This window comes from Hyla sarda, chromosome 4, assembly GCF_029499605.1.
Source record: "Hyla sarda isolate aHylSar1 chromosome 4, aHylSar1.hap1, whole genome shotgun sequence".
Lineage (NCBI taxonomy): Eukaryota > Metazoa > Chordata > Amphibia > Anura > Hylidae > Hyla > Hyla sarda.
Genome location: NC_079192.1, coordinates 281,684,444 through 281,711,171, shown reverse-complemented (window position 1 = coordinate 281,711,171; position 26,728 = coordinate 281,684,444). Strand labels below are relative to the sequence as shown.

At 44.8% G+C, this 26,728-nt stretch overlaps 1 protein-coding gene across 3 annotated transcripts in view; it reads left to right on the top strand.

Moving 5' to 3' along the window:
- Nucleotides 1-26,728, top strand: part of TMTC3 (transmembrane O-mannosyltransferase targeting cadherins 3) — a 101,982-nt gene that overhangs the window by 30,570 nt on the left and 44,684 nt on the right. For all 3 annotated transcript variants that reach the window (XM_056574399.1, XM_056574397.1, XM_056574398.1), the window contains exons 5-7: nucleotides 5,891-6,006; nucleotides 17,851-18,023; nucleotides 21,681-21,933. In XM_056574399.1, the coding sequence (XP_056430374.1) occupies nucleotides 5,891-6,006; nucleotides 17,851-18,023; nucleotides 21,681-21,933 (542 nt within the window). The remainder of the gene's footprint in view (nucleotides 1-5,890; nucleotides 6,007-17,850; nucleotides 18,024-21,680; nucleotides 21,934-26,728) is intronic.

The window sequence follows — 26,728 nt, the reverse complement described above, 5'->3', positions numbered from 1 at the left end:
GCCAGTGTGAATTCACTGGCGATTTTCGGCGATCGCCAACATGGGGGCGGTCTGATGACCATCATTTGCGCGGGGTGCCTGCTGATCGATATAAGCAGTCGCCTCGGTCCGGTCCCCGCCCGACACGCGATGGGGACCGGAATTTCCCATAATGTACCGGTGCGTCATGGGTCCTTAAGACCCAGGGTGTCGTGACGTAGCGGTAAGTCATGGAATCTTAAGGGGTTAAGAGTCTCCCCTGTCCTCCACTCGTTACCTGTATTAATAGCACCTGTTTGAACTTGGTATCAGTATAAAAGACACCTGTCCACAACCTCAAACAGTCACACTCCAAACGCCACTATGGCCAAGACCAAAGAGCTGTCGAAGGACACCAGAAACAAAATTGTAGAACTGCACCAGGCTGGGAAGACTGAATCTTCAATAGGCAAGCAGCTTGGTGTGAAGAAATCAACTGTGGGAACAATTATTAGAAAATGGAAGACATACAAGACCACTGATAATCACGCTCGATCTGGGGCTCCACACAAGATCTCACACCGTGATGTCAAGAAAGGTGATCAAAAAACCCAGAAGCACACAGGGGGACCTAGTGAATGGCCTGCAGAGAGCTGGGCAAAGGTAACAAAGGCTACCATCAGTAACACACTTCGCCGCCAGGGACTCAAATCATGCATTGCCAGATGTGTTCCCCTGCTTAAGCCAGTACATGTCCGGGCCTGTCTAAAGTTTGCTAGAGAGCATTTGGATGATCCAGAAGAGTATTGGGAGAATGTCATATGGTCAGATGAAACCAATGTAGAACTTTGGGTAAAACCTCAACTCGTCGTGTTTGGAGGAGAAAGAATGCGGAGTTGCATCTAAAGAACATCATACATATGTAAAGGAAAGAATGAATGGGGCCATGTGTCGTGGGACTTTGAATGAAACCTGGCTGTGTCTTTTAGCATAACAGTGATCCCAAACACACTGCCCGTGCAACGAAGGAGTTGCTTCGTAAGAAGTGTTTCAAGGTCCTGGAGTGGCCTAGCCAGTCTCCAGATCTCAACCCCATAGAAAACCTTTGGAGGGAGTTGAAAGTCTGTGTTGCCCAGCGACTGCCCCAAAACATCACTGCTCTAGAGGAGATCTGCATGGAGGAATGGGCCAAAATTCCAGCAACAGTTTGTGAAAACTTTATGAAGACTTACAGAAAACGTTTGACCTTTTGTCATTAACAGCAAAGGGTATCTAACAAAGTATTGAGATGAACTTATTGACCAAATACTTATTTTCCACCATAATTTGCAAATAAATTCTTTAAAAATCAGACAATATATTGGTGGAGGGGGCGTGGCCTAGACGCTGAGCCGAACGGACGCATGCTGAACTAGCTCCGCTCTGAACTGTGTTATTTAGCATCCTGTCTTCATCCTGGACCTCAGAATTTTGCCTCAGAGACTTCGGAACCGCAGTGGATCGGTGGGGTCCATCATGCCAGCTAATAAGAGCGGTGTGGCGGCAGCCGCGAAGTTGCAGAGTTTCGCGCGCGGCCCTGACCAAGATGGCGCCAGGCCCTCTTCCTCCGCTCCTGCTGAGCCGGTCGCTGACTCCCGCCCGGAGACTCCCTCTACACTGGTCGCTGTCTCAGGGGAGGTGACCCTAAGTGAGGTGTCTGTGCAACTCCTGGCCGCCATTACCATGTGCAAAACTTCCCTGACGAGTATGCTGGAAGAAGTGAAGATTGACATTGGCCTAATCAGGCAGGACCTGCACAACCTCCGGGACAAGGCGAGACAGGCTGAAGATCGCATCTCCTCAGTCGAGGACTCGGTGGCGCCCTTACCTGCTGCGATATCAGACCTGGAGCGCACCGCGTCGCAATGGATAGAGAAGGCAGACGAACTGGAGAACCGGTTGCGGAGGAACAACCTCCGGATTGTTGGCCTACCGGAACACTCTGAAGGTCAGGAATCCGGCTCCTTCGTTGAAAAGTGGCTGCGGGAGCTATTGCCTGACGCCCCGTTCACTACCACCTTCGCGGTGGAGAGAGCACACCGGGTCCCGACTCGCCCCCTCCCGCCCGGGGCCCCGCCGAGGCCGCTTCTGGCTAGGATGCTGAATTGTAATGACCGGGACATCGCCTTACGACTGCTCCGTCATCTGCCAGAGCTTACCTTCAATGGATCTCCGGTGTCCATATTCCCTGACTTCTCCCAGGACCTGCAGAAGAAGCGTGCCACCTTCCAAGCGGTGAAGCGGAAGCTGAGAGACATGGCGATCCCTTATTCTATGGTGAACCCGGCCCGACTGAGGGTCGTGGACGGTGAGAGGGCCATCTTCTTCATTACCCCACAGGAGGCTGACGAGTGGGCCTCAAGGAGGCGCAATGTGAGGCGCTGAGGTCTTGCGCGCCATCTGGGCCCGGCTGGGCCCTGTCACCTTTTGCTCTGCCTGGTACTCCTGGACTGCCAGTGATCTGTGAGTACTGCTGTCTACAGTGACTTTGCTTCTGAGACCCCTGGTGTGCCCCCTGTACCCATCTCCCGGTCCCCTCATGGTCTACTCCCCCATGTGCATACACATTCTGGGCTGCACCCAACTGCCACCTTCATCCGTGGACTTTCGCCCTCCATACCTGCATACCCCACCTGAATACCCCACCCGGTCTCGCTGTCCATAGTACCAGTCTCCTTTTTTAAGCAGCTGCATTCTCTCTTTCCCCCGTTTATATGGGGCTGTAATAGATCCAAGCTAAAACTGACCACATTGCAAAGACCTAGAACTCAGGGAGGTATGTCACTTCCCGACCTACAGTTATATTACATGGCTGGCCAGCTCAGGTATCTTAGACACTGGGTCTCCTTGCAGCCCCTCCCCAATAGTGAGCATCACCTCGCCCATAGTTTACACCTCTCTCACTTGTGGCCCGTCTTGGAGGGTAGGATTGGCTTGGGGGGCCCTTGGCTTCCTTTGCATAGACTGGCCCTGAAACTCTGGACCTATGCTAAACGTCTATTTGTTTTTACGGACAACATGTTGGATCGACAACTGTGGCATGATCCTACGTTGCCACACTTCTCTGACCAACTGGACCCGCACTTTTGGAGGTCCTATGGTGTGATCTCCATTAGTGATGTCTATGACGGTAGTGCCTTTAGGGACTTCCAGTACTTTATTGATGTTAAGTCTGTCCCCAGGCGATCATTTTACCGACACCTCCAGCTCACACGCCTTCCAAGTACAATTCCCTAGGTCTAGTGCTCCATTCTCCCATTTCCCGGTTATTGGGGTTTTCACCACTCAGGGGCCTCGGGGCCTTATATCGGCTCTATATACTGCCCTTTTGAATGCTAAGTTGGTGGGGGGAGCCGCTATCGGTTGAGGCGCGCTGGAGGAGCTGTGTAGCTGACATGACCGATGAGGAGTGGGATGATGCCCTCTCCTCACATCTCTGTCTAACCTTCTATTAACAACCGACTGATTCAGCTGTACATGTTCCACCAGTCGTACCTCACCCCTATACGCTTGGCTAAAATGGGTAGGCGTCCTGACTCATCTTGCCACCGTTGTGGGCACCCTGACTCTGACTTTATGCACATGATTTGGCCCTGCCATTATATAGCATCGTTCTGGTCCGAGGTGATAGTTTCTTAATACCTTAACTCGGCGACCGGTGCCGCTCCTCCCGAAGTACTGCCTTCTGGGTCTTTTTGATGAGGAACTGTGGTCACCAGCTGAGATTCTTACCTCAGGGAAGTTCTTTTCCTTGCACGCAAGGCCATAGCATTGCGTTGGATGGACTCTAGGACTCCCACAGTTGCTGGTTGGAAAACCCTCGTGAACACCTCAGTGAACTAGGAGTATCTGGTTTATAAGCATCGTAAGAACCCTGCCAAATTCTATAAAATATGGGCAACCTGGTGTGCCTCCCCCCCCATGCCCAATACACGGTCTCCAGGTTCTTGGCTGCAAGAGACCTCCTTCTATCACAGTCTTCTCCCCCGGCTACTTGATTTCTCTTTTCTCGTCTGACCTAGGCTGATACTCCCCCCTTTCTTCATTTCCCTCTCTCCTTTCCCTTCTTTCTTTTCCTTTCCCCTTATTTTCTCTTGTTCTTCTTTTTTTTCTCTCCCATCTCCCTTTCCCCTTCCCCCTGACCTGGACGGATTTGTGTGATGTTTTGTGTTTGTAGTGTCTCGTCTTTGTGTTTGTCTTTGTTTCCCTTTCCATAGTTCATGCGTTCCCACCATATGGTGGTTGGTTTCAATGTTTTCTGTGTTTTAGTTCGGTTCATTGCTGATGTATCTGCTCGTGTCATGCTGATGATTGATCCTCCTTTTTCCGGCATGGTGTCGGATGATACCTGAATGTCTCACCACCAGCTTTTGATATTCTCCTTCTGTATTTATTGTGTTGAGCACTTACATTGCAATAAAAACAGTTTAAAAAAAAAAATCAGACAATATGATTTTATGGATTTTTTTTCTTTCTCTTTATGTCTCTCATAGTTGAAGTATACCTATAACGAAAATGACAGGCCTCTCCTCTTTAAGTGGGAGAACTTGAACAAATGGTGGCTGACCAAATACTTTTTTTTTTTTTTCCCCACTGTAACTGATGGATTAGGGATTAAAAGGGTACTCCGCCCCTAGACATCTTATCCCCTATCCAAAGCATAGGGAATGAGATCTCTGATCGCGATAGTCCCGCCGCTGGGGACCCCCGTGATCTCTTCTGCGGCACCCCGCTCTCATCACTGCACAGAGCTAACTGGCTCTGTGCGTAATGACAGGCGATTCAGGGGCCGGAATATCGTGACGTCACGGCTCCGCCCCCTCGGGACATCATGGCCCGCCAATGGAAGTCTAAGGGAGGGGGCATGACTCCCATAGACTTGTATTGAGGGGGCGGAATGTGACGTCTCAAGGGAGGCGGAGCCGGAACGTCACAATGCTCCCGTCCCTGCCTCGCCCATCATTACGCACAGAGCCAGTTAGCTCTGTGCAGTGATGACAGCGGAGTGCCGAAGCCGAGATTGCAGGGGTCCCCAGCGGTGGGACCCAAGCGGTAAGAAATCTTATCTTATCCCCTATCTTTGGATAGGGGATAAGATGTTTAGGGGCGGAGTACCCCTTTAAACGTTGTCTTGTTGTTGTTGTTGTTTTTATGTTTATTTTTAAAGGAAAACTGACAGCTGGTTCACCTGCACTAAACCCAAAACACAGGGTTAAAAAACGCTGTATCACTTATGCCAATTGGTGTTCCCTTGCCAGAAGAATAGCCCCTGTTGCTAATATGCTAATGCCCTCCTCTGCAATGGAGGTGGGAGGCAGATTTCTGAGCTTATCTGCCTCCCTCCTTCTTGCTCAGATAACCCCTCCTGAATACGCATAAGTCTTCACTCTCATGCCCGAATGACATAAACGCCTATTACCACGTGACTGCTCTGCTACGTGACTGACTTGTAGTGAGGGAGCAGCGCCTTGGGTTCTGTTATTTTAGTAAAAGGCTCTCACGACATTATGACTTGAGAATGAAGACTTATGCATATACAAGAAGTGGGAGAGCTTACCTGGGCAAGGAGGACGGAGGCAGGGAAGCATGGAAAGTGACCAGAGACCTCACTGATGATTTACCCTGTGTATGGGGCAGCAGGGTGCATGCTTGTCTTCTGCTCCATAGGATAAGTAATTCGTTATAATCTCATGATGATCCCTTTTAAAACAATCTGTAAAGAAATACTTTTGAACTAGCTGAACATCTATTAAAAATTGCAAAGTCATTGCTTGGTTTAGAGGACGTTCACTGCCAGTATCTGTAATGAAGATTTTAGGCCTGTTTACCCAGCATGTTCTTTCTTTAGACTGGCATGGTTAGTGAAACTTTATCATTCATTCTGTTTTCATAGTGTGGACTCCTATTGCTGCTGCTGTGTTCCTTGTTGCGGTTGCAACTCTGTGCAAAGAGCAAGGGATTACTGTTGTTGGTATATGTTGTGTCTATGAAGTCTTCATTGCTCAAGGGGTAAGAACGTTTCCTTTTCTTATTTTTAAATGGCCAAAAATGTGAACCCTCATATCATTGTTTTTATAGAGTAAAGTGTGTCTGGGGGATATTTGATGAGAGGCCCTGATTGCAAGTCCTACAGTTAGTGAGTAATGACTAAAAGACTGTATAAATCTGCCCAACATTGTACAGTTTATGTATAGGTCATACAGAGTCATTGTGAGCTTCTCTTATTCTCTAGTTGTCTTGAGTTATAGTCTGTGTTAAAGCTTTGGGGCTCATATTATATTCTGTAACTCAGGATTGGTACAAAAAAAGCAAAGGCATGCATGTTGCAAAGTAACTCATCTTTGTGCACAAATTTAAAGGATGTTTCTACTTACAGACCTTTATGACATACCCGCTGGAGGGCGGCCAACTGCTTAGTGTAGCATGCTGTTATTTTTAAATAATATCCTAAGAAAATGCCTGGGGATTCAATATCTTCCATGGATTTGGTTTAGAATAAACTAATATGCTCCAGACCATTTTTAGTTAAAGGAGTTGTGTAGTGAAAAATAACTTCTCCTTTGGATAGGGGATGTTATAGATCGCGGGAGGTCTGAGCACTGGGACCCCTGCAATCTCCTGAGCAGGGCCCCGGCAGTTTGCTGGAAGGGGGGCGTGCTGATCCCCGCACAGAGTGCTGGCTGACACTCTCCCCTCCATGTATCCTATAGAGGTACATGGAGGGGGTGTGTCGACCGATTTTTTTTTATTTTTTATTTTTTCCTGTATAACTCCTTTTTAACCCCTTAATGACGCAGGGTGAGGTGGTACAAAACCGATCACGGCATCTGCAGCGCTACCGTAGCGATCCGATCATCCAGAACAGCAGACTGAGGTCCCCTCACCTGCCTCCGCTGCCTTCCACGGGTCTTCTGTTCTGGTCTGAGATTGAGCAGACCAGAGCAGATGACCGATAACACTGATCAGTGCAATGTCCTATGCATAGCACTGAACAGTATTAGCAATGAACTGATTGCTATAAATAGTCCCCTATGGGGACTATTAAAGTGTAAAAATAAAAGTAAAAAAAATTTTGAAAAATCCCCTCCCCCAATATAAATTTTAATTGGCCCATTTCACCCCAAAAAGTTTAATAACATTTTTTTTTATATCTGGTAGGCCTTTGGGGTAGTGGTAGTGTAGTCAGGGTTTTGCTTTAGTATATCAGGGGTTAAGGTTAACCCTATAGTTCGTGACGCCAGGCTGAGGGCTAGTATGCTGAGGAAATTCTCAGGCCTATCGCCGCCCTTCCCAGTAACGATAGGTGCATGCATAAAATGACTGAAGGTCCACAAGGTAGCTGAACTTGAACTTGGATAAACTTTACTTAAAGGCTTGCGGTACATCCAATGAACAGGAACAGTCTCATCAATACAGTCTCTATACACTTCAGTGACTGGCAGTTGTTGCGGACCTTCACTTGTTTTATAAGTCTCTGAATTTAGGGTTAATTGCGAAGATCCGTCCGGATTTAGGGGATAGATAAGGTCCGGTGATCTTGCAGAGTGCTTAGGGATTGATACACTCACGGTTTGGTAATGATCAGCCGTTGCCGCAAGGCTCAGGCCTAAACTCACTGATGACAGCAGCGCAGATCCTTCTCTCTTCAAAGCCTGGGAACAAGAGAGCGAGCCATGGCCACCACTCCCTTATATGGGCAGGGCCGTTTTAATTGGTCCGAATATCTGTCACTCACTGTTACAAGGAATTGTGGGCGCAAAACGTCACAGGGACCTCCAAAGGTCCTTAAGCAAAAACCATAGAGTTTACCTGATCACGTGACCCGCAGGCCCATTACGCTCCGTACAAGTAATTAACCCCTTAAGGACCATGCCATTTTATACCTTAAGGACCGGAGCGTTTTTTGCAATTCTGACCACTGTCACTTTAAACATTAATAACTCTGGAATGCTTTTAGTTATCATTCTGATTCCGAGATTGTTTTTTCGTGACATATTCTACTTTAACTTAGTGGTAAAATTTTATGGTAACTTGCATCCTTTCTTGGTGAAAAATCCCAAAATTTGATGAAAAAAATGAAAATTTTGCATTTTTCTAACTTTGAAGCTCTCTGCTTGTAAGGAAAATGGATATTCAAAATATATTTTTTTTGGGTTCACATATACAATATGTCTACTTTATGTTTGCATCATAAAATTTATGAGTTTTTACTTTTGGAAGACACCAGAGGGCTTCAAAGTTCAGTAGCAATTTTGAAATTTTTCACAAAATTTTCAAACTCGCTATTTTTCAGGGACCAGTTCAGTTTTGAAGTGGATTTGAAGGGTCTTCATATTAGAAATACCCCACAAATGACCCCATTATAAAAACTACACCCCCTAAAGTATTCAAAAAAACATTCAGTAAGTGTATTAACCCTTTAGGTGTTTCACAGGAATAGCAGCAAAGTGAAGGAGAAAATTCAAAATCTTCATTTTTTACACTCGCATGTTCTTGTAGACCCAATTTTTGAATTTTTGCAAGGGATAAAAAGGAGAAAATTTTTACTTGTATTTGAAACCCAATTTCTCTCGAGTAAGCACATACCTCATATGTCTATGTTAATTGTTCGGCGGGCGCAGTAGAGGGCTCAGAAGGGAAGGAGCGACAAATGGTTTTTGGGGGGCATGCCGCATTTAGGAAGCCCCTATGGTGCCAGGACAGCAAAAAAAAAACACATGGCATACCATTTTGGAAACTAGACCCCTCGGGGAACGTAACAAGGGGTAATGTGAACCTTAATACCCTACAGGTGTTTCACGACTTTTGCATATGTAAAAAAATATATATTTTTTTTACCTAAAATGCTTGGTTTCCCAAAATTTTTACAATTTTAAAAAGGGTAATAGCAGAAAATACCCCCCAAAATTTGAAGCCCAATTTCTCCCGATTCAGAAAACACCCCATATGGGTGTGAAAAGTGCTCTGCTGGCGCACTACAGGTCTCAGAAGAGAAGGAGTCACATTTGGCTTTTTGAAAGCGAATTTTGCTCTGGGGGCATGCCGCATTTAGGAAGCCCCTATGGTGCCAGGACAGCAAAACAAAACCACATGGCATACCATTTTGGAAACTAGACCCCTCGGGGAACGTAACAAGGGGTAATTTGAACCTTAATACCCTACAGGTGTTTCACGACTTTTGCATATGTAAAAAAATATATATTTTTTTTACCTAAAATGCTTGTTTTCCCAAAAATTTAACATTTTTAAAAGGGTAATAGCAGAAAATACCCCCCAAAATTTGAAGCCCAATTTCTCCCGAGTACGGCGATACCCCATATGTGGCCCTAAACTGTTGCCTTGAAATACGACAGGGCTCCAAAGTGAGAGCGCCATGCGCATTTGAGGCCTAAATTAGGGACTTGCATAGGGGTGGACATAGGGGTATTCTACGCCAGTGATTCCCAAACAGGGTGCCTCCAGCTGTTGTAAAACTCCCAGCATGCCTGGACAGTCAACGGCTATCTGGCAATACTGGGAGTAGTTGTTTTGCAACAGCTGGAGGCTCCGTTTTGGAAACAGTGGCGTACCAGACGTTTTTCATTTTTATTGGGGAGGGGGGTTGTATAGGGGTATGTGTATATGTAGTGTTTTTTACTTTTTATTTTATTTTGTGTTAGTGTAGTGTAGTGTTTTTAGGGTACAGTCGCACGGGCGGGGGGTTCACAGTAGTTTCTCGCTGGCAGTTTGAGCTACGGCAGAAAATTTGACGCAGCTCAAACTTGCAGCCGGATACTTACTGTAATCCTCCGCCCATGTGAGTGTACCCTGTACGTTCACATTGGGGGGGGGAACATCCAGCTGTTGCAAAACTATAAACTCCCAGCATGTACGGTCTATCAGTGCATGCTGGGAGTTGTAGTTTTGCAACCGTTGGAGGCTCCGTTTTGGAAACAGTGGCGTACCAGACGTTTTTCATTTTTATTGGGGAGGGGAGGGGGGTTGTATAGGGGTATGTGTATACGTAGTGTTTTTTACTTTTTATTTTATTGTGTGTTAGTGTAGTGTAGTGTTTTTAGGGTACAGTCACACGGGCGGGGGTTCACAGTAGTTTCTCGCTCGCAGTTTGAGCTGCGGCAGAAATTTTGCCGCACCTCAAACTTGCAGCCGGATACTAACTGTAATCCTCCGCCCATGTGAGTGTACCCTGTACGTTCACATTGGGGGGGGAACATCCAGCTGTTGCAAAACTACAACTCCCAGCATGTACGGTCTATCAGTGCATGCTGGGAGTTGTAGTTTTGCAACAGCTGGAGGCACACTGGTTGTGAAACACAGAGTTTGGTAACAAACTCAGTGTTTTGCAACCAGTGTGCCTTCAGCTGTTGCAAAAGCTACAACCCCCAGCATGTACGGACAGCGGAAGGGCATGCTGGGTGTTGTAGTTATGCAACAGCTGGAGGCATACTACTTTGGCTGGGGATGCTGGGGATTGTAGTTATGCAACAGCTGGAGACACACTGGTTTACTACTTAACTCAGTGTGCCTTCAGCTGTTGCAAAACTACAACTCTCAGCAGTCACCGACAGCCAACGGGCATGCTGGGAGTTGTAGTTATGCAACCACCAGATGCACCACTACAACTCCCAGCATGCACTTTAGCTGATTGTGCAAGCTGGGAGTTGTAGTTACACAACAGCTGAAGGTACACTTTTCCATAGAAAGAATGTGCCTCCAGCTGTTGCAAAACTACAAGTCCCAGCATGCCCATAAGGGCATGCTGGGAGTTGTGGTGGTCTGCCTCCTGCTGTTGCATAACTACAGCTCCCAGCATGCCCTTTTTGCATGCTGGGAGCTGTTGCTAAGCAACAGCAGGAGGCTGTCACTCACCTCCAACGATCCAGCCGCACAGGTCAGTCCCTCGTCGTCTCCGCCGCCGCCGCTGCTCCTGGGGCCCCGATCCCAACAGGGGCGCCTTGGATCGGGGTCCCCAGCACCCGGGGTGCACGTCCCGCACCCGCTCACGTCCTCCGGAAGAGGGGCGGAGCGGGTTGCGGGAGTGACACCCGCAGCAGGCGCCCTGATTGGTCGGCCGGTAATCCGGCCGACGAATCAGGGCGATCGTGAGGTGGCACCAGTGCCACCTCACCCCTGCTGGCTCTGGCTGATCGGGGCCGTCTCTGACGGCCCCGATCAGCCAATAATTCCGGGTCACCGGGTCACTGGAGACCCGATTGACCCGGAATCCGCCGCAGATCGCTGGACTGAATTGTCCAGCGATCTGCGGCCATCGCCGACATGGGGGGTCATAATGACCCCCCTGGGCGATATGCCCCGATGCCTGCTGAACGATTTCAGCAGGCATCGGGGACCGGCTCCGCTCCAGATGGTTGCGGGGGGCCGGTAAAACACATGACGTTCTCATACGTCATGTGTCCTTAAGGACTCGGAAATGGAGACGTATGAGAACGTCATGTGTCCTTAAGGGGTTAACCACTTATATACATTTGTACAATTATATTTATAGAAATCCTGAGTAAACTGTAAGATAACTAATATCTAGATGAGGACACCGACGTCCTAGGGACTCTGGCTATGGGGACCTATATACAGGTACCGTATAGGATGCGGTACCGGGACACCACATATATATTTATTATTGCCGTGTGCGTAAATATCCAAACTATTAAAATATAATGTAAATTATACCGTACAGTGAACGACGTAAACTTTAAAAAAAAAAGGCCAAAATTGCGGCTTTTTTTTTATAACATTTTATTCCCAAAAAATTGATAAAAAATGTATTAAAAGTTTTATATATACAAATATGTTATCAATAAAAAGTACAGATCACCGCGCAAAAAATTTGCCCTCATACCACCACTTATACGAAAATTTTTTATAGGTCTTCAAAATAGAGGGATTTTAAACGTACTAATTTTGGTTTAAAAGTTTGCGATTTTTTATTTTTTTAAGAGCAACAGTAATAGAAAAGCATGTAATCATGGGTGCCATTTTAATCGTATTGACCCAAAGAATAATGAACATGTCATTGTTAACATAAATTGTACAGCGTGAAAACGAAACCTTCCAAAATGAGCAAAATTGTGGTTTTCTTTTTAAAGGGGTACTCCGGTCGTTAATTTTTTTTTGACTATATGGCATCTTCTTTGTAAGTTTAGTTTTTTTGCAATATACATGTGTTATATGTTTTGGCAGCATGTGTGTGTTTTTCTTACCTGTTTGTTGGGCAGGAAGTTCTGTAGTTCAGAGTGTTTTTCTTTTACTGTTGTCACAGCTTTTTTTTTTTTTTCTCTGTCTGCATGAGAAAAATAAGCCACGCCCCCTCATCTCATCCAGCTACACAGCTCCTCACCTCCCCTCCCCCCTGCTCTGTATTCTAAAGACGCAGGTCTGCACAGGAGAAGGACCTCACAGAGAAGATAAGTGTTATCTGAAGGGGAGGATGAGAAGGTGCACGGGCTGGGGATGTATGGACTGCAGGGGAATAAATCTCATACTGGGAATGATCTCTATATCTGAAGGGGAGGATGACAGGGTGCACGGGCTGGGGATGTATGGACTGCAGGGGAATAAATCTCATACTGGGAATGATCTCTATATCTGAAGGGGAGGATGAGAAGGTGCACGGGCTGGGGATGTATGGACTGCAAGGGAATAAATCTCATACTGGGAATGATCTCTATGGGGGAGGTTTATCAAAACCTGTGCAGAGGAATACTTGCCCAGTTGCCCATAGCAACCAATCAGATTGCTTCTTTCATTTTTCACAGGCCTTCATAAAAATGAAAGCAGCAAGCTGATTGGTTGCTATGGGCAACTGGGCAAGTTTTCCTCTGCACAGGTTTAGATAAATCTCCCCTTATATGTGAAGGGGGAGGGTGGGACTCCTGAATGACACATGCTGGGAGTTGTAGTCCCTGTTGTGTGTGTGTGTGTGTGTGTGTGTGTGTGTGTGTGTATGCTAGTGTTTACAAACCAGTGTGCCTCCAGCTGTTGCAAAACTACAACTCCTAGCATGCCTGGACAGACTTTGGGCATGCTGGAAGTTGTAGATTTGTAACAGCTGCAGGTACACTGGTTGGGAAACACTGTTCTAGCCTATTTAGCATACACATCATGTTACACCAGTGTTTCACAACCAGTGTGCCTCCAGCTGTTGCAAAACTACAACTCCTTGCTTGCCCAAAGGCTGTCAGGGCATGCTGGGAGTTGTAGTTTTGCAACACCTGGAGGCACCTTGGTTGGAAAACACTGGTGTATGCCCTACAGAGGTGTGGTGAACTACAACCCCCAGGAGACTACAGAGGCAGCATGCTGGTGTTATACCACAGACTGACTCCTGAATGACACATGCTGGGAGTTGTAGTCCCTTTTGTGTGAGTATGACAGTGTATCCCAACCAAGGCTGATTATATTAGTGTGCTGTGTATAAGGGGGCCGACCCGGGAAAATAGTAGGATGGGTAAAGAGCGGAACAAACAAACATAAAAAAAAGGAGCCGCCCCAAGGCATGTGGCATGCTGGGATTTGTAGTTTTCTGCACAGCAAGAAACAGGAAATAGAAGCAAAGATAGGAAAACAAATTGGGGGATAAAAAGACAACAAAGAACGGAAATAGAGTAGGCTAAACAACAAGAATAGAAATGAAACAAAACAAATAGGGTAAGTCAAAAATGGAAAAAACACGTTGACTACCGGAGTACCCCTTTAATTTTCCCACACAAATAGTATTTTTTTTTTTGTTGCGCCATACATTTTATGGTAAAGTGATTGATGGCATTACAACGGACAACTGGTTGCGCAAAAAAACAAGCCCTCGTACTAGTCTGTAGATGAAACTATAAAAGAGTCCTTAAAGAGGATAGGGGATAAGATGCCTGATCGCGGGGGTCCCGCCGCTGGGGACCCCCGTGATCTTGCACGCCGCACCCTGTTACAATCAGTCCTCGGAGCATGTTCGCTCCGGGTCTGATTACTGGCGATCACGCGCCGCCCCCTCAATGCAAGCCTATGGGAGGGGGCGTGACAGCTTAAGGGGTTAAGGACTTTATTTATTTATTTTATTTTTTTTTGCGCTTTTGTTTTCCTCCTCATTTCCAAAATGCATAACCCTTTAAATTTTTCACCTACAGACCCATATGAGGGCTTGTTTTTTGCACCACCAACTGTACTTAATAATACCATCAATCATTAAACCACAAAATCTATGTCAAAACCAGAAAAAATATATTTGTGGTGCAAAATTTTTGGGGGCTTCCAATTCTACACGGTGCATTTTTCGGTAAAAATGACACCTTATATTTATTTTCAGTAGGTCAATACGATAATTGATACACAACTTATATAGGTTTGATTTTTGTTTTACTTATGTTTAAAAAATAATTATAACTTTTTGCACCAAAATTGGTACGTTTAAAATTGTTCTCTTCTGACCTCTAACTTTCAAATTTTTCTGTATACAGGGATGTATCAGGGTACATTTTTTTTTGCACCGTGATCTGTAGTTTTTATCAGTACCATTTTTGTTTTAATGGGACTTTTAGATTTTAAAATTTTTTTTAAGATATACAAAGTGACCAAAAATACGCAATTGGTATTTTTTTTACGGAAACGCCATTGAATGTGCCGTTTAATTAACATTATATTTTTATAGTTGGGACACTTATGCACCCGGCTGTGCCACATATGTTTGTTTATTTTTGTTTATATATAGCAGTGTTTCCCAACATTTTTCGGCTTAGGGCACCCCATTTTTTTTTCGCTGGCACCCTGACCAAAGTTGACGAGCAAAAAAAGAGGCCGCAATGCTCACAAATTCCAATATCTATTTATTAGTGGATATGTAGTTTAAAGTGCTGCTTTATACAGCAACTCATGTGACGTGTTCTCTGATCAGCATCATTCGTCTGGTCCGGACCGTACTGACCATTTCTTAAAGCCACAACTCTTCACCATTAAACCTGCAAAACAAATCTATTAGGCTCCGCACTTTACCAGCATTAGCCTCCAGATTCCCCTTTTACAAGTGAAGAGGAATAACGGGGGGCATATAGGTGAAAAGGGGTAACAGAGGGGTGTAGAGGAGTATACGGGGGTGACAGAGGGCTGTACATGGGTGACAGGGGTGTAGGGGGTAATAGAGGGGTTTACAGTGTTGGCGGAGGGGTGTAGAGGAGTGTACTTGGGTGGCAGAGGGGTGTTGAGGAGTGTACATGGGTGGCAGAGGGGTGAAGGGGAGTGTACATGGGTGACAGTGGGGTGTAGAGGAGTGTACATGGGTGACAGTGGGGTGTAGAGGAGTGTACATGGGTGACAGATGGGTGTAGAGGAGTGTACATGGGTGACAGAGGGGTGTAGAGGAGTGTACATGGGTGACAGAGGGGTGTAGAGGAGTGTACATGGGTGACAGTGGGGTGTAGGTGAGTGTACATGGGTGACAGTGGGGTGTAGGTGAGTGTACATGGGTGACAGTGGGGTGTAGAGGAGTGTACATGGGTGACAGTGGAGTGTACATGGGTGACAGTGGGGTGTAGAGGAGTGTACATGGGTGACAGTGGGGTGTAGAGGAGTGTACATGGGTGACAGTGGAGTGTACATGGGTGACAGTGGGGTGTAGAGGAGTGTACATGGGTGACAGTGGGGTGTAGAGGAGTGTACATGGGTGACAGTGGGGTGTAGAGGAGTGTACATGGGTGACAGTGGGGTGTAGAGGAGTGTACATGGGTGACAGTGGGGTGTAGAGGAGTGTACATGGGTGACAGTGGGGTGTAGAGGAGTGTACATGGGTGATGGGTGTAGGGGAGTGTACATGGGTGACAGTGGGGTATAGAGGAGTGTACATGGATGGCAGAGGGGTGTACAGGAGTGTACATGGGTAACAGAGGAGTGTACATTGGTGGCAGAGGGGTGTACATGGGTGACAGGGGTGTACATTGGTGGCAGAGGGGTGTACATGGGTGGCAGAGGGGTGTGAAGGGGTGTACATGGGTGGCAGAGGGGTGTAGAGGAGTGTACATGGGTGGAAGAGGGGTGTAGGAGTGTATATGGGTGGCAGAGTGGTGTATAGTAGTGTACATGGGTGACATAGGGGTGTAGAGGAGTGTACATGGGTGTAGAGGAGTGTACATGGGTGGCAGAGGGGTGTAAAAGGGTTTACATGGGAGATACTTAGCAACATATAACAGTTTTGGTTTTTTTTGAGTGATCTGATGGCTACGCTTTAAGGGGTTAATGAGACTCTTCTGCACCATGCGCAAGGCGGAAATTCTTATTCTGCACTCTGCCCAGACATGCAATGCAGTCTATGAAGATGGCCCATTTCTAAACAGTCCTAGTGCCAGCTTGTTCTGCCTGTGCCTACTGCAGACAGAATGTCCTGCTGGAATTTTTCAGTCTACAAATTCCACTGTGTGAATGGGGCCTTAAAGGGGTACTCGAGTGGAAAACAATTGTTTTAAAATCATCTGGTGCCAGAAAGTTAAACAGATTTGTAAATTACTTCTATTTAAAAATCTTAACCCTTCCAGTATTTATCAGCTGCTGTATGCTCCATAGGAGGTTCTTTTCTTTTTGAATTTCTTTTCTGTCTGACCACAGTGCTCTCTGCTGACACCTCTGTCTATGTCAGGAACTGTCCAGAGCAGGAACAAATCCTCATAGCAAACCTATCCTGCTCCGGACAGTTCCTGACATGCACAGAGGTGTCAGCAGAGAGCACTGAGGTCAGACAGAAAAGAGGAAAAAAAACTTTCTCTGTAGTATACAGCAGCTGATAAGTACTGGAAGGATTTTTAAATAGAATACATTTACAAATCTGTAACTTTCTGGCACCAGTTGATTTAAAAAAAACTAAAATTTTTCCACCGGAGTACCCCTTTAAGCTCAAAACGAGCAGAGGGTTACATAAACAAGTGATAAGTTCGACTGAATATTTTTCATATAAAACCATGTATCAATCTCTTCAGCTCATCCTTTTTATATAACATGCCTATATTGGAGTGAATTTTCTGTGTTCCAGAGGAGACCTGCTTTAGGGACATGCATTAGTTTGCAAAAAAAGATTATTCATAAAGAGCATCTTTCTTTCTGGATGTCATTGTATGTGCGTGAATCACATGAGCAGCCCATGAACTTCAAATTGCCCTTTGGTGATGTGACAGGTAACGCAGGAATTTCCTGCCTATTTTCCTACACAGTACAGAAGATCATAGAGCAACTGGAACAACCTTTTTACTTGTTTTTGTGAACCCCCTATAACAAAAGTAGAATGTCAAATTTGGCACCAAGCAGTCTCATTCTTGTGATACATTTACTGGTTTTGCTCTAATTATGTCCATAAGTGAGGAAAACAGGGTGAATGATTGCTGCCACTACGTTGTCTGATCCAGTCTGTATGGATAGTGGGTGCAAGAATCCCAATACTTTGTGGGTGTTGCACTATAAAATGAATCAGGGCAAAACAATTCTTGATAGATAGAAGGAAATTTCATGGCACTTACCTTCTGTGTAGAAAAAAAGAAACTAAAATAAAGAATTCTTTATTTTATGTATCTAAAAAGTAAGAATCTACTGAAATACACCTGCGTGAAACAGCTGTAATTCTAATTCAGTTAATGGGCGTCTTTTGTTTTGTATCGTCCTGCACTTTTTCTACCTTCTGGACACTTAAAATAAATCTGTTTTATTCTGCACAAAGGGTGAGTGCCATGAACTTTTTTTTAAAGAATTGCCCTAAATGTGTGTTGCGTTTTTTATGTGTATGATTTAAAGATTTATATTTTGTGCTTGCGCACACATAGTATATGCATGTTTGGTATAATGGCTTCTTGTTTTGTTTCCTCTCCATTTCAGTACACATTACCAGTTCTGTGGGACACAGTTGTTCAGATACGGTTGGGTAAAGGCAGTATACCATATTCCTTACTTCAGACGTTGCTGAAACTTGTTGTTTTGATGTTCAGCACTTTGTTGCTTGTTGTAATCCGTGTACAAGTCATCCAGTCCCAGCTTCCAGTCTTCACCAGGTGAGGGAAATATCCAGCTGGTTGTGGGTTTTACAATGGGTCATTAATGAGACACAGACCACTAATTTTATGTTACAGGGGTTTCAGCATATTTAATACATTTATAAATGTTTAAGTTTAACATTTTCTAATTTTCAAGCCATTTGAATACAGTTTAATCCAGGGGTTCTCAACCGTACGCATACCCCTAGGGGTACGCCAAGGGTTATGCGGGGTATGGCAATTCTCTGACAAATACCAGCCATGCATTGGCCAGAATTTGTCAGCGCAGAGGGGGGATTGGACGCGCAGTCGCCGCAGCAGCTCACTATATTGTACTGTGGCAGGAGCTGCGGCTGCAGCCATCTTGCGTGAGCTGCAGTGGCTGCTGGGCCTGATGTATGACGTCCCTGACAATGCACGGAGGTGCCGGCACAGTGCAGAAGGACATCACCAGTGTGGCCCTCAGACTCCCGCCAAAAGGGATAGACACAGGCCTGCTAAGCATGTATGTTCACACTGCAGAATTCCGCGAGTCGAATTCTGCACAATGAACCTTGGCATCAGTGTGAATGGGTCTTCCGCGAGACCGGTCCTACCACTGGCTTCCAGGCTCAAACTCTGCTCCCTGAATTCCGCGAGCCGAGATTCAGCGACACATCCGTAGTGTGAACATACTCTTAAACTAAGTCTAACAGCGCAGTATGGGAGGGTGTTATTGTATGTATCCCATATATTGGCGGAGGGGGGAATAATGGCACAAGGGGATTAAGATTGAGGGGGGTGGATAATGGCAAAAGGGGATTAAGATAGAGGGGGGAATAATGGCACAAGGTGATTAATAGGGAGGGGGGGGGGGGTAATCATAATCACCCCTTTATCTTAATCCCCCTTGTGCCATTGTTCTCGCCTCCCTCTGAGTCCATTTGCCATTATCCGATTATGGCAAAAGGGGATCAGAGGGAGTGGGGAATAATGGCACAAGGGGGATTAAGTATTGCATTAGTATCGGATTAGAAAGGAAAGCACACGCCATTATGAAATTAAGTACTTTTATAACTTATTTTGTCCGCGGGTACCCGTCTTGCGTAAATTCCGCTCAAATTTACGCAAGAGGGGTACCTGCAGACATGCTTTTTACCCTTTGGGGGTACAGTCGCGAAAAATGTTGAGAACCACTGGTCTAGTCTAGTCAATGGTCTGTAAAATGAATACAGCAGCTGAACAAATCTATTTGCTAGTTTCCTACGATGGCTTAGGGTATGTTCACACACAGCAGATAACCATGATTTGATTTCTCTATTGAAGTCAATTGGGAAAATCAAGGCCCCGAACATCCCCACTGCATACAGAGCAAGGTCAAATTCCTAAAGTGTACGTTCACACGTGTGTATTTAATGCCTCAGATCTGCTGTATCTGTTGTGAACGTACCCAAATAAAAGCTTTTTTTTTTTTTTTTTTTTTGTGTCCGCTGAGGTTTTGCGCATTTTTCAGTCATTACTTGTCGTAATTAGTTAATAATGAACAAGAATAATAATAAACAATTGGTTAGACCATTTTTTGTTCCAACCTTGATGGGGACTGTGGCCACCAATCATCATAGGTTTTCTGTAAGCCTGTAACCTACTGTGCTCTGATCATGCGCTGATCACAGGTAAGGGGACATGGTGTTTAGGGGAGTGTTTGAACAATCACAGACTATTGCTATGACATGTCGGAGGTTTTCTCGAACCTTATTCTGTACCTTAAAAAATGTTGCTTTCATTTAACCCCTTAACGACACAGGACGTAAATGTGCAGTGGTACTTAACGCACAAGGACGTACATTTACGTCCTGTACATGACGCTAGCGTCGGACCGGTGCTCGCATCATGCACCGCAGGTACCTGCTGCTATCACCAACCAGGGCCCTGCCGGTAACGACAGACATCAGCGATCGACTTCTATTAGAATATCTTAATCCTTCTAGTACTTATCAGCTGCTGTATGCTCCACAGGAAGTTCTTTTCTGTCTGACCACAGTGCTCTCTGCTGACACCTCTTTCCATGTCAGGAACTGTCCAGAGCAGGATAGGTTTGCTATGGGACTTTGCTCCTGCTCTGGACAGTTCCTGACATGGACAGAGGTGTCAGCAGAGAGCACTGTGGACAGACAGGAATGAGCTGCTGTATGCTCTAGAGAAAGTTCTTTTCTTTTTGAATGTCAAGTACTGGAAGGATTAAGATTTTCTAATAGAAGTAATTAACAAATCTGTTTAACTTTTTGGCACTAGTTGATTTAAAATATATTGTTTTCCACCGGAGTACCCCTTTAAGGGGTTAAAAAAAATGTCCAGAGGAAAAGTTGCCCATAGCAACCAATCGGCTCGCTTCTTTCATTTTTAACAAGGCCTCTGCAAAATTAAAGAAGTGATCTGATTGGTTGCTATGGGCAACTTTTCCTCTGGACAGGTTTTGATAAATCTCCCCTATAGGCTTTCTATAAAATCCATCTCCTGCAGCAAGGAAAGAGATGATTAACTAAGCACTTTTCCTTATTCATTGTAGTGATCGGTGGGGGTCTCAAGGCCTCAGCACAAAGTACCCAGAACAATCTAACCTTTTTCGTGTTTTTCTATGACATATCTTAAGTTTTTCTGAAATGAATAGTAATCTTTTTCTTTTTTTTTTTTTTTTTTTTTTTTTTTTGGCTTCTGTAGTACTTAAATACTGAGCACAGAAACGTGCTTAGTAGCCTTCCAATAAAACTCTCTGTAAACCATTGAAGGGAGTAAATACACGTGGTGCTACTGGTCGTAGCTTCTGCATGCAATCCCTGGACTTGCTGCCCATAGTTATGAGTAAATAGCTAAAACCAGTGAACGAAGCGTGAGCTTGCTTTTCACCGATAAGTGCAGCCTGCATCTGGACCAGTTTCCAATTGCAGTTAAATATTTTACACAGCAACCACAGCTGGAAGTGCCAGGTGTAACAGTGGCCTATCCCGAGGACAGGCTTTTTACCAACGATGGCCTCAGGAATGGCCATCCATATTCTACCCCTCATCATCAGCTGTGTCAGTGTTTCCCAACCAGGGTGCCTCCAGGTGTTGCAAAACTACAACTCCCAGTACGCCTGGACAGCCAAAGGCTGTCCAGGCATGCTGGGAGTTGTAGTTTTGCAACATTTGGAGGCACCCTGTTTGGGAAACACTGAGCTGTGTGAAGAGGCCCCGGTGCTCTTGCCGCAGCCTCTTCTTTTGATTTTGGTTGTACGCTGCCCATACTTGCACAAGCCATACTTTGTATAGCAGCTGTGCATGGTATTGCAGTTGTGCCTATTTACTGAAATGTGACAAAGCTGCAATATCGAGCATATTCACTATGAAGAGTATAACAAGTGCAACTTCAGTGTAAAACGTGATGAAAAAATGTAGGGACCACAGCACTCACTAAAGTGTTTTGAGCCCTCCAAACAGCTAAAAGTTAAAACCCCACCGATCTAATGGATGTCAATTCTAAAATCCTGGATTCCCCTTTAATCTGCTCTTTCGCTGACAGGTTAAATAAAAAAAATAAAAAAACAACTAGTAGCGTAGAATAGTTTCTTTACATGTCACAAAGTAAACACATCCGTTTCCATTCACACGGCCGCCCCGAAATATGGGATTTTCTATGTGTTTTTTTTTTTCTTGCTAGATTTGATAACCCGGCTGCTGTCAGCACAACACCTGCAAGGCAGCTAACATTTAATTACCTCCTGCCTGTGAATGCCTGGCTCCTGCTGAATCCATCTGAACTCTGCTGTGACTGGACAATGGGAACCATTCCTCTGGTTGAAAGTTTCTTGGATGTGAGGAATCTAGCTACACTGCTATTCTTTTGTTTCCTGGGAAACTTGGTGATCTACAGCATCCGATATTCAGGTGATTCATCCAAAACTGTGCTCATGGTAAGTTTATTTACTGAAATGAATTATATGTGGTTAAAATGATGTAAAGCAACAATGATACAGATACTTCTCATGTATCAAGTGTCTTTAGAATACATACCCAATTTATCAAATTACATCTGTAGTGTAAATTTTTTATAAACCCCTGTGCCCGGGCTGCAAAAAGTAACAAAACAAACTTTAACTCACCTTCCGACGTTCCCTCGTTGCGCCGATTATTGGTGTCCCGGTCTTCGGGTACTGGTCTTCTTCCTGCTTTCTGGGGACGGTGAGTTATACTGCGCTCAGCCTTTGTCATGTAACGAGCCCGGGCAGCAGGACTCGGGCTTTTACATGACATTTTACATTTACAAGTGCGCTCAGCCTATCACTGGCCGAGGTGGGACATTTCTGCAGCAGGCAATACGCTGAGTGCAGTATGACTCACAGTCCCCAGAAAGCAGGAAGAAGACCGGTATCAGCAGGCAATACGCTGAGTGCAGTATGACTCATTGTCCCCAGGAATCAGGAAGAAGACCGGCATCAGAGGACTGGGACACTGATATCGGCATGACGGGGGAACGTCGGAAGTGGAGTTAAAGTTTGTTTCGTTACTCTTTGCAACCTGGGTACAAGAGATTATTTAAAAAGAATTACCTCTCCTTTAATGTGTATTTTGCACCAATGGGGGTAAAGAGGGTTGTGATGAAAATTCCTAAATAATCTGGTGCATTTTAAATTGTCTTTCTGAATTTCTTTGAGCAGAATTACATTTGTACAACTAAGGCTGCATTCACATCTCGTTTTTACACTACGGGTGCCAGATCCGGCTGGGGGAGGGGGCAAACCGGGCTCTCCCATACCCAGCGCTTATCTCCATTCACTTTAATGAGCTGATCGGAGTCGAACAGTGACTCCGGTTGCTCATTTTTGACCCGTATCCAGTTTTGTGACCGGACCTAAAACCGTAGTTTTAAGGAAACCGCATATGGGTCAAAAAGGAGCCGACCGGAGTCACCGTTTGACTTCAGTCGGCTCATTAAAGTGAATGGAGTTCAGCGCTGGTCCGGCTGGGGTATGGCAGAGCCCGGTTTGCCCCTCCCCCAGCCGGATCTGACACCCATAGTGTAAAAACAAGATGTGAATGCAGCCTAAATTTGACATTTTATTTGCCTTTACTTTTGATACATTAGTCTAAGGCTATGGTCCCAGGTAGTGCTTACCTTGTGTATTTCACACTGCACAGCAGGAAATACACTGCGTATTGTCCATGTTTTGTATTAGTATCCTCCTCTGCACCGTTGTCAGCGGTCCAAGTGTAGTTCAATTGGTGGTTAACTCTCCACCCACTACCTGGTCGGTATTTAACTGACACCTGTGCAGATGGATGACATCACTGACGAAGGGCGCATGCGCCTGAAACGCGTCTGATCTGCTGGTTGCTTTTACTGCTTTTACTGTGAGTTCCAATAAAGTCTGGATTTCTATTGACCCACGCTGGATCATCTCCTCTTCTTGTTTGAATCCATGTGCACCGGGCTGGGTGCGGATCCGTGTCGGGGGCGTATTGGTGGAGCGAGCTGGATTTTCCCGAACTATACTTGCCAAGTTCTACAGCCATTCCGTGCTCACCACCTTCCAGAGAACTTCACAGGATCATAAGCAAGGTACTGTGTGCAACCCAGTTCACTATTGCGTTTTGCAGTCATGGCTAACTTGAACCGTTCTGCCAAAGCAGCCAATTTATTTGCTGCTACAGGATCCCAGGAACCTAATCTGGTGAACCTTAAAGTATGCATGCATAATCTTGAACGCCTGCAATTCCAGGAAATGAAGTTATGGTGGGATCACACCACTCTCACGAATTATTTAACTAAAGAAATTATTCCGAGAGGTCTACGGATCCGGAAAATTCCTAATGTTGTCTATTGTGATGAAATGCTGAATGAGTGGAATGAGGCTCTTACCATTTGTTCTAAAAGTATCATGAGGACTATCACTAAATTCGAGTCTCTCAGATTGGAGACCCTCACAGAGGACATTGACAAATTTAAGAGTGAAGCTGAATTGTACAAGAATTTACCTGAATATAAAGATTTCTTGGATAAAATAAATGAGCGCATTAATAAAATGGAAACCCACATCATGGAAACCAAAAAAATCAAGTTACAGCGGGACATACGGGACTATGAAACCAATCAAGTTTATGCGTGGGGCAAATGGGAATCAAGTGAACCCAAATCCATTCTCAAAAATAAAAATAAAAATTATAGAAGAAGGAATCGCAATCGCAAACCGAAAGTTACATTCAGCTCATCTGAGTATGAAACGGAAGCCAATGGAGATAGCACAGAATCGGACACTTCACAGTCTTCAGCTATTCAACAGCGTCATCTTTCAAAAAACTCCAAGCGCAAAGGAAACCCTCCCGGAGGGGGGGAAGAAAACACAACAGACGTGGCCACTCCCAGATTGAGGAGCCAAGTGACGAGAAATTAACAGTGTTAAATTTATCTAATAGGACACTCACTCCTGACCAAATCAGTGTCCTTAGTAGGGGAATGAATTTCTCCCCATCTAACGATCTGCTAATTTTTAAAATGTTATGTGAAATTAACAAGTTTGTACGAAATTTGACAATCAAAAAAAATTTTTTTGCAGATGTTGTTATGGATTATAATGTACCTATCTCTCGTAATAATTATGTTAACGAATTTTGTGGATTACATTTCTCGGAGCAGGTGGCTTTATGCACATTACAAGATTTAGCTGGAGAACAATCAGATGCAGTTACCAATAGCAACCCTGCTCATAGAAATGCTAACCCTTATTTTTATCCTCTTCAATCTAGAACCAATGGTATGGATTTATTCCAAAATGCAGTGGAGGTGGATTTAATTGCATTGGGTAACAGTCGATCAGGACTGCCCAACAAACATCGCAACCTTTCGCACAGTGAAAATGCCGCTCTCAATGAACTTAGTATTGCAGATGATATAGTCATTAAAATGTCTGATAAGGGCGGCACAGTCACTGTGATGGATAAGGCGATTTATATGCAACAAATTAATCTACTTTTGGATACAAATGTGTACAAAAAATTGGATTTTGATCCTACCGCCAAGTTTAAAAATGAGTTGGATAAACTACTGAGTGAGGGGGTTAGTTTGGGTGTCATTTCAAATAGGGATAGGGAATACATGCTGGTGGATGAACCCATTATCCCCATCATGTACGGCCTACCCAAAACCCATAAACTAATCTCACCCCCCCCTATGAGACCGATTGTATCTTCTTGCGGTTCCCTTTCAGAAAAACTATCCATATGGACTGATCAAATGCTTCAGCCCATGGTCCAAAGGGTCCCTGGGTATCTTAAAGATTCCAGAGATGTTCTTAGAGCTTTCGAACACCTAATATGGAGGCCAGAGTATAGTTGGCTAACTTGTGATGTTGTCTCATTGTACACCAGTATTCCCTGGCATGTTGCCATGGAGGCACTGATGTACCATTTGGACAACCACAGTGACTATACCTCTGATTTAAAAGAATTTATTAAAATGAGCACATGGTATCTCATGACACATAACTTTTTTTCTTTTGACCACATGTTCTTCATTCAAACTAGTGGCGTTTCCATGGGCGCTAGACATTCACCTTCTTTAGCCAATTTGACTATGTCATATTGGGAATCCAAGTACCTCTTTTCCACATTCAATCCATTTGTTTCCCACGTGCAGTGGTATGGCAGATTCATAGATGATCTCCTCCTGATCTGGAGGGGTGATATGTCTGCCTTACCACTGTTCCTGGAATACATTAATGACAATTCCTACAATCTTAAATTCACTCACCATTCACACCCATCCAGCATTTCCTTCCTTGACCTTGAATTTAGCTCAGTACCAGATCATATCATTTCTGTCTCTACGTTCCGCAAACCCACTGCAGGTAACACTATTCTCAGAGCTGACAGTAATCATCCGCCACATACCATCAGGGCCAACCCAGTAGGAGAATTTACACGGATAAAAAGAAATTGTAGTGGTCCCTCTACTTGCGAGTCTCAAATCAGTGAGGCTTCACGTAGGCTCGCGAATAGAGGCTACACTAAACGTACTTTATCCAGAGCTAAAACTATTGTTGCTAAAAAGGACCGTTCTCGTCTAATTTCTCCACCTATTAACTGTTCACAACACAGTCGCTCTAATTTTCAGAACAAACCGGTCATAGCACTCACTTATTCTCCCCAATTTACACAGGTCAAGAATATTATCAATAGACACCTCCATTTCCTGAGACAGGATGAAACTGTAGCAAAAATATTATCTAAAGGTTGTCACATAGTCCCAAAAAAGGCAAAAACCCTGGGAGATATTCTTTCCCCTAGCTTGGTATTGTCCAACACAGTTAATAGAAATAACTGGTTGAGTAATAGAGGATTTTTTAAATGTGGCGGTAGGATTTGTAGAACTTGTAATTATGCTAAATTATGCACACAATTTTCCAATGCAGAGCAAACCAAAAATTATCAGATAAAAGATTATATTAACTGTAACCACCATAATGTAGTCTATGTCATTGAGTGTTCGCAGTGCCAACTTAAATACGTAGGCTCCACTTCCAGGAAACTTAGGGTCAGAGCACTGGAACATCTCAATGACATAACCAGCAATGCCGTAAGAAACCGATCGGCAGCATCTTTACATTTTAAAACTGTACATGGTGGCCACATTAATTATTTTCAAATTTATGCTATAGAACGTGTTCACATAGGACCTCGTGGTGGTTGTGTGCGGCGAAAATTACTGGAACG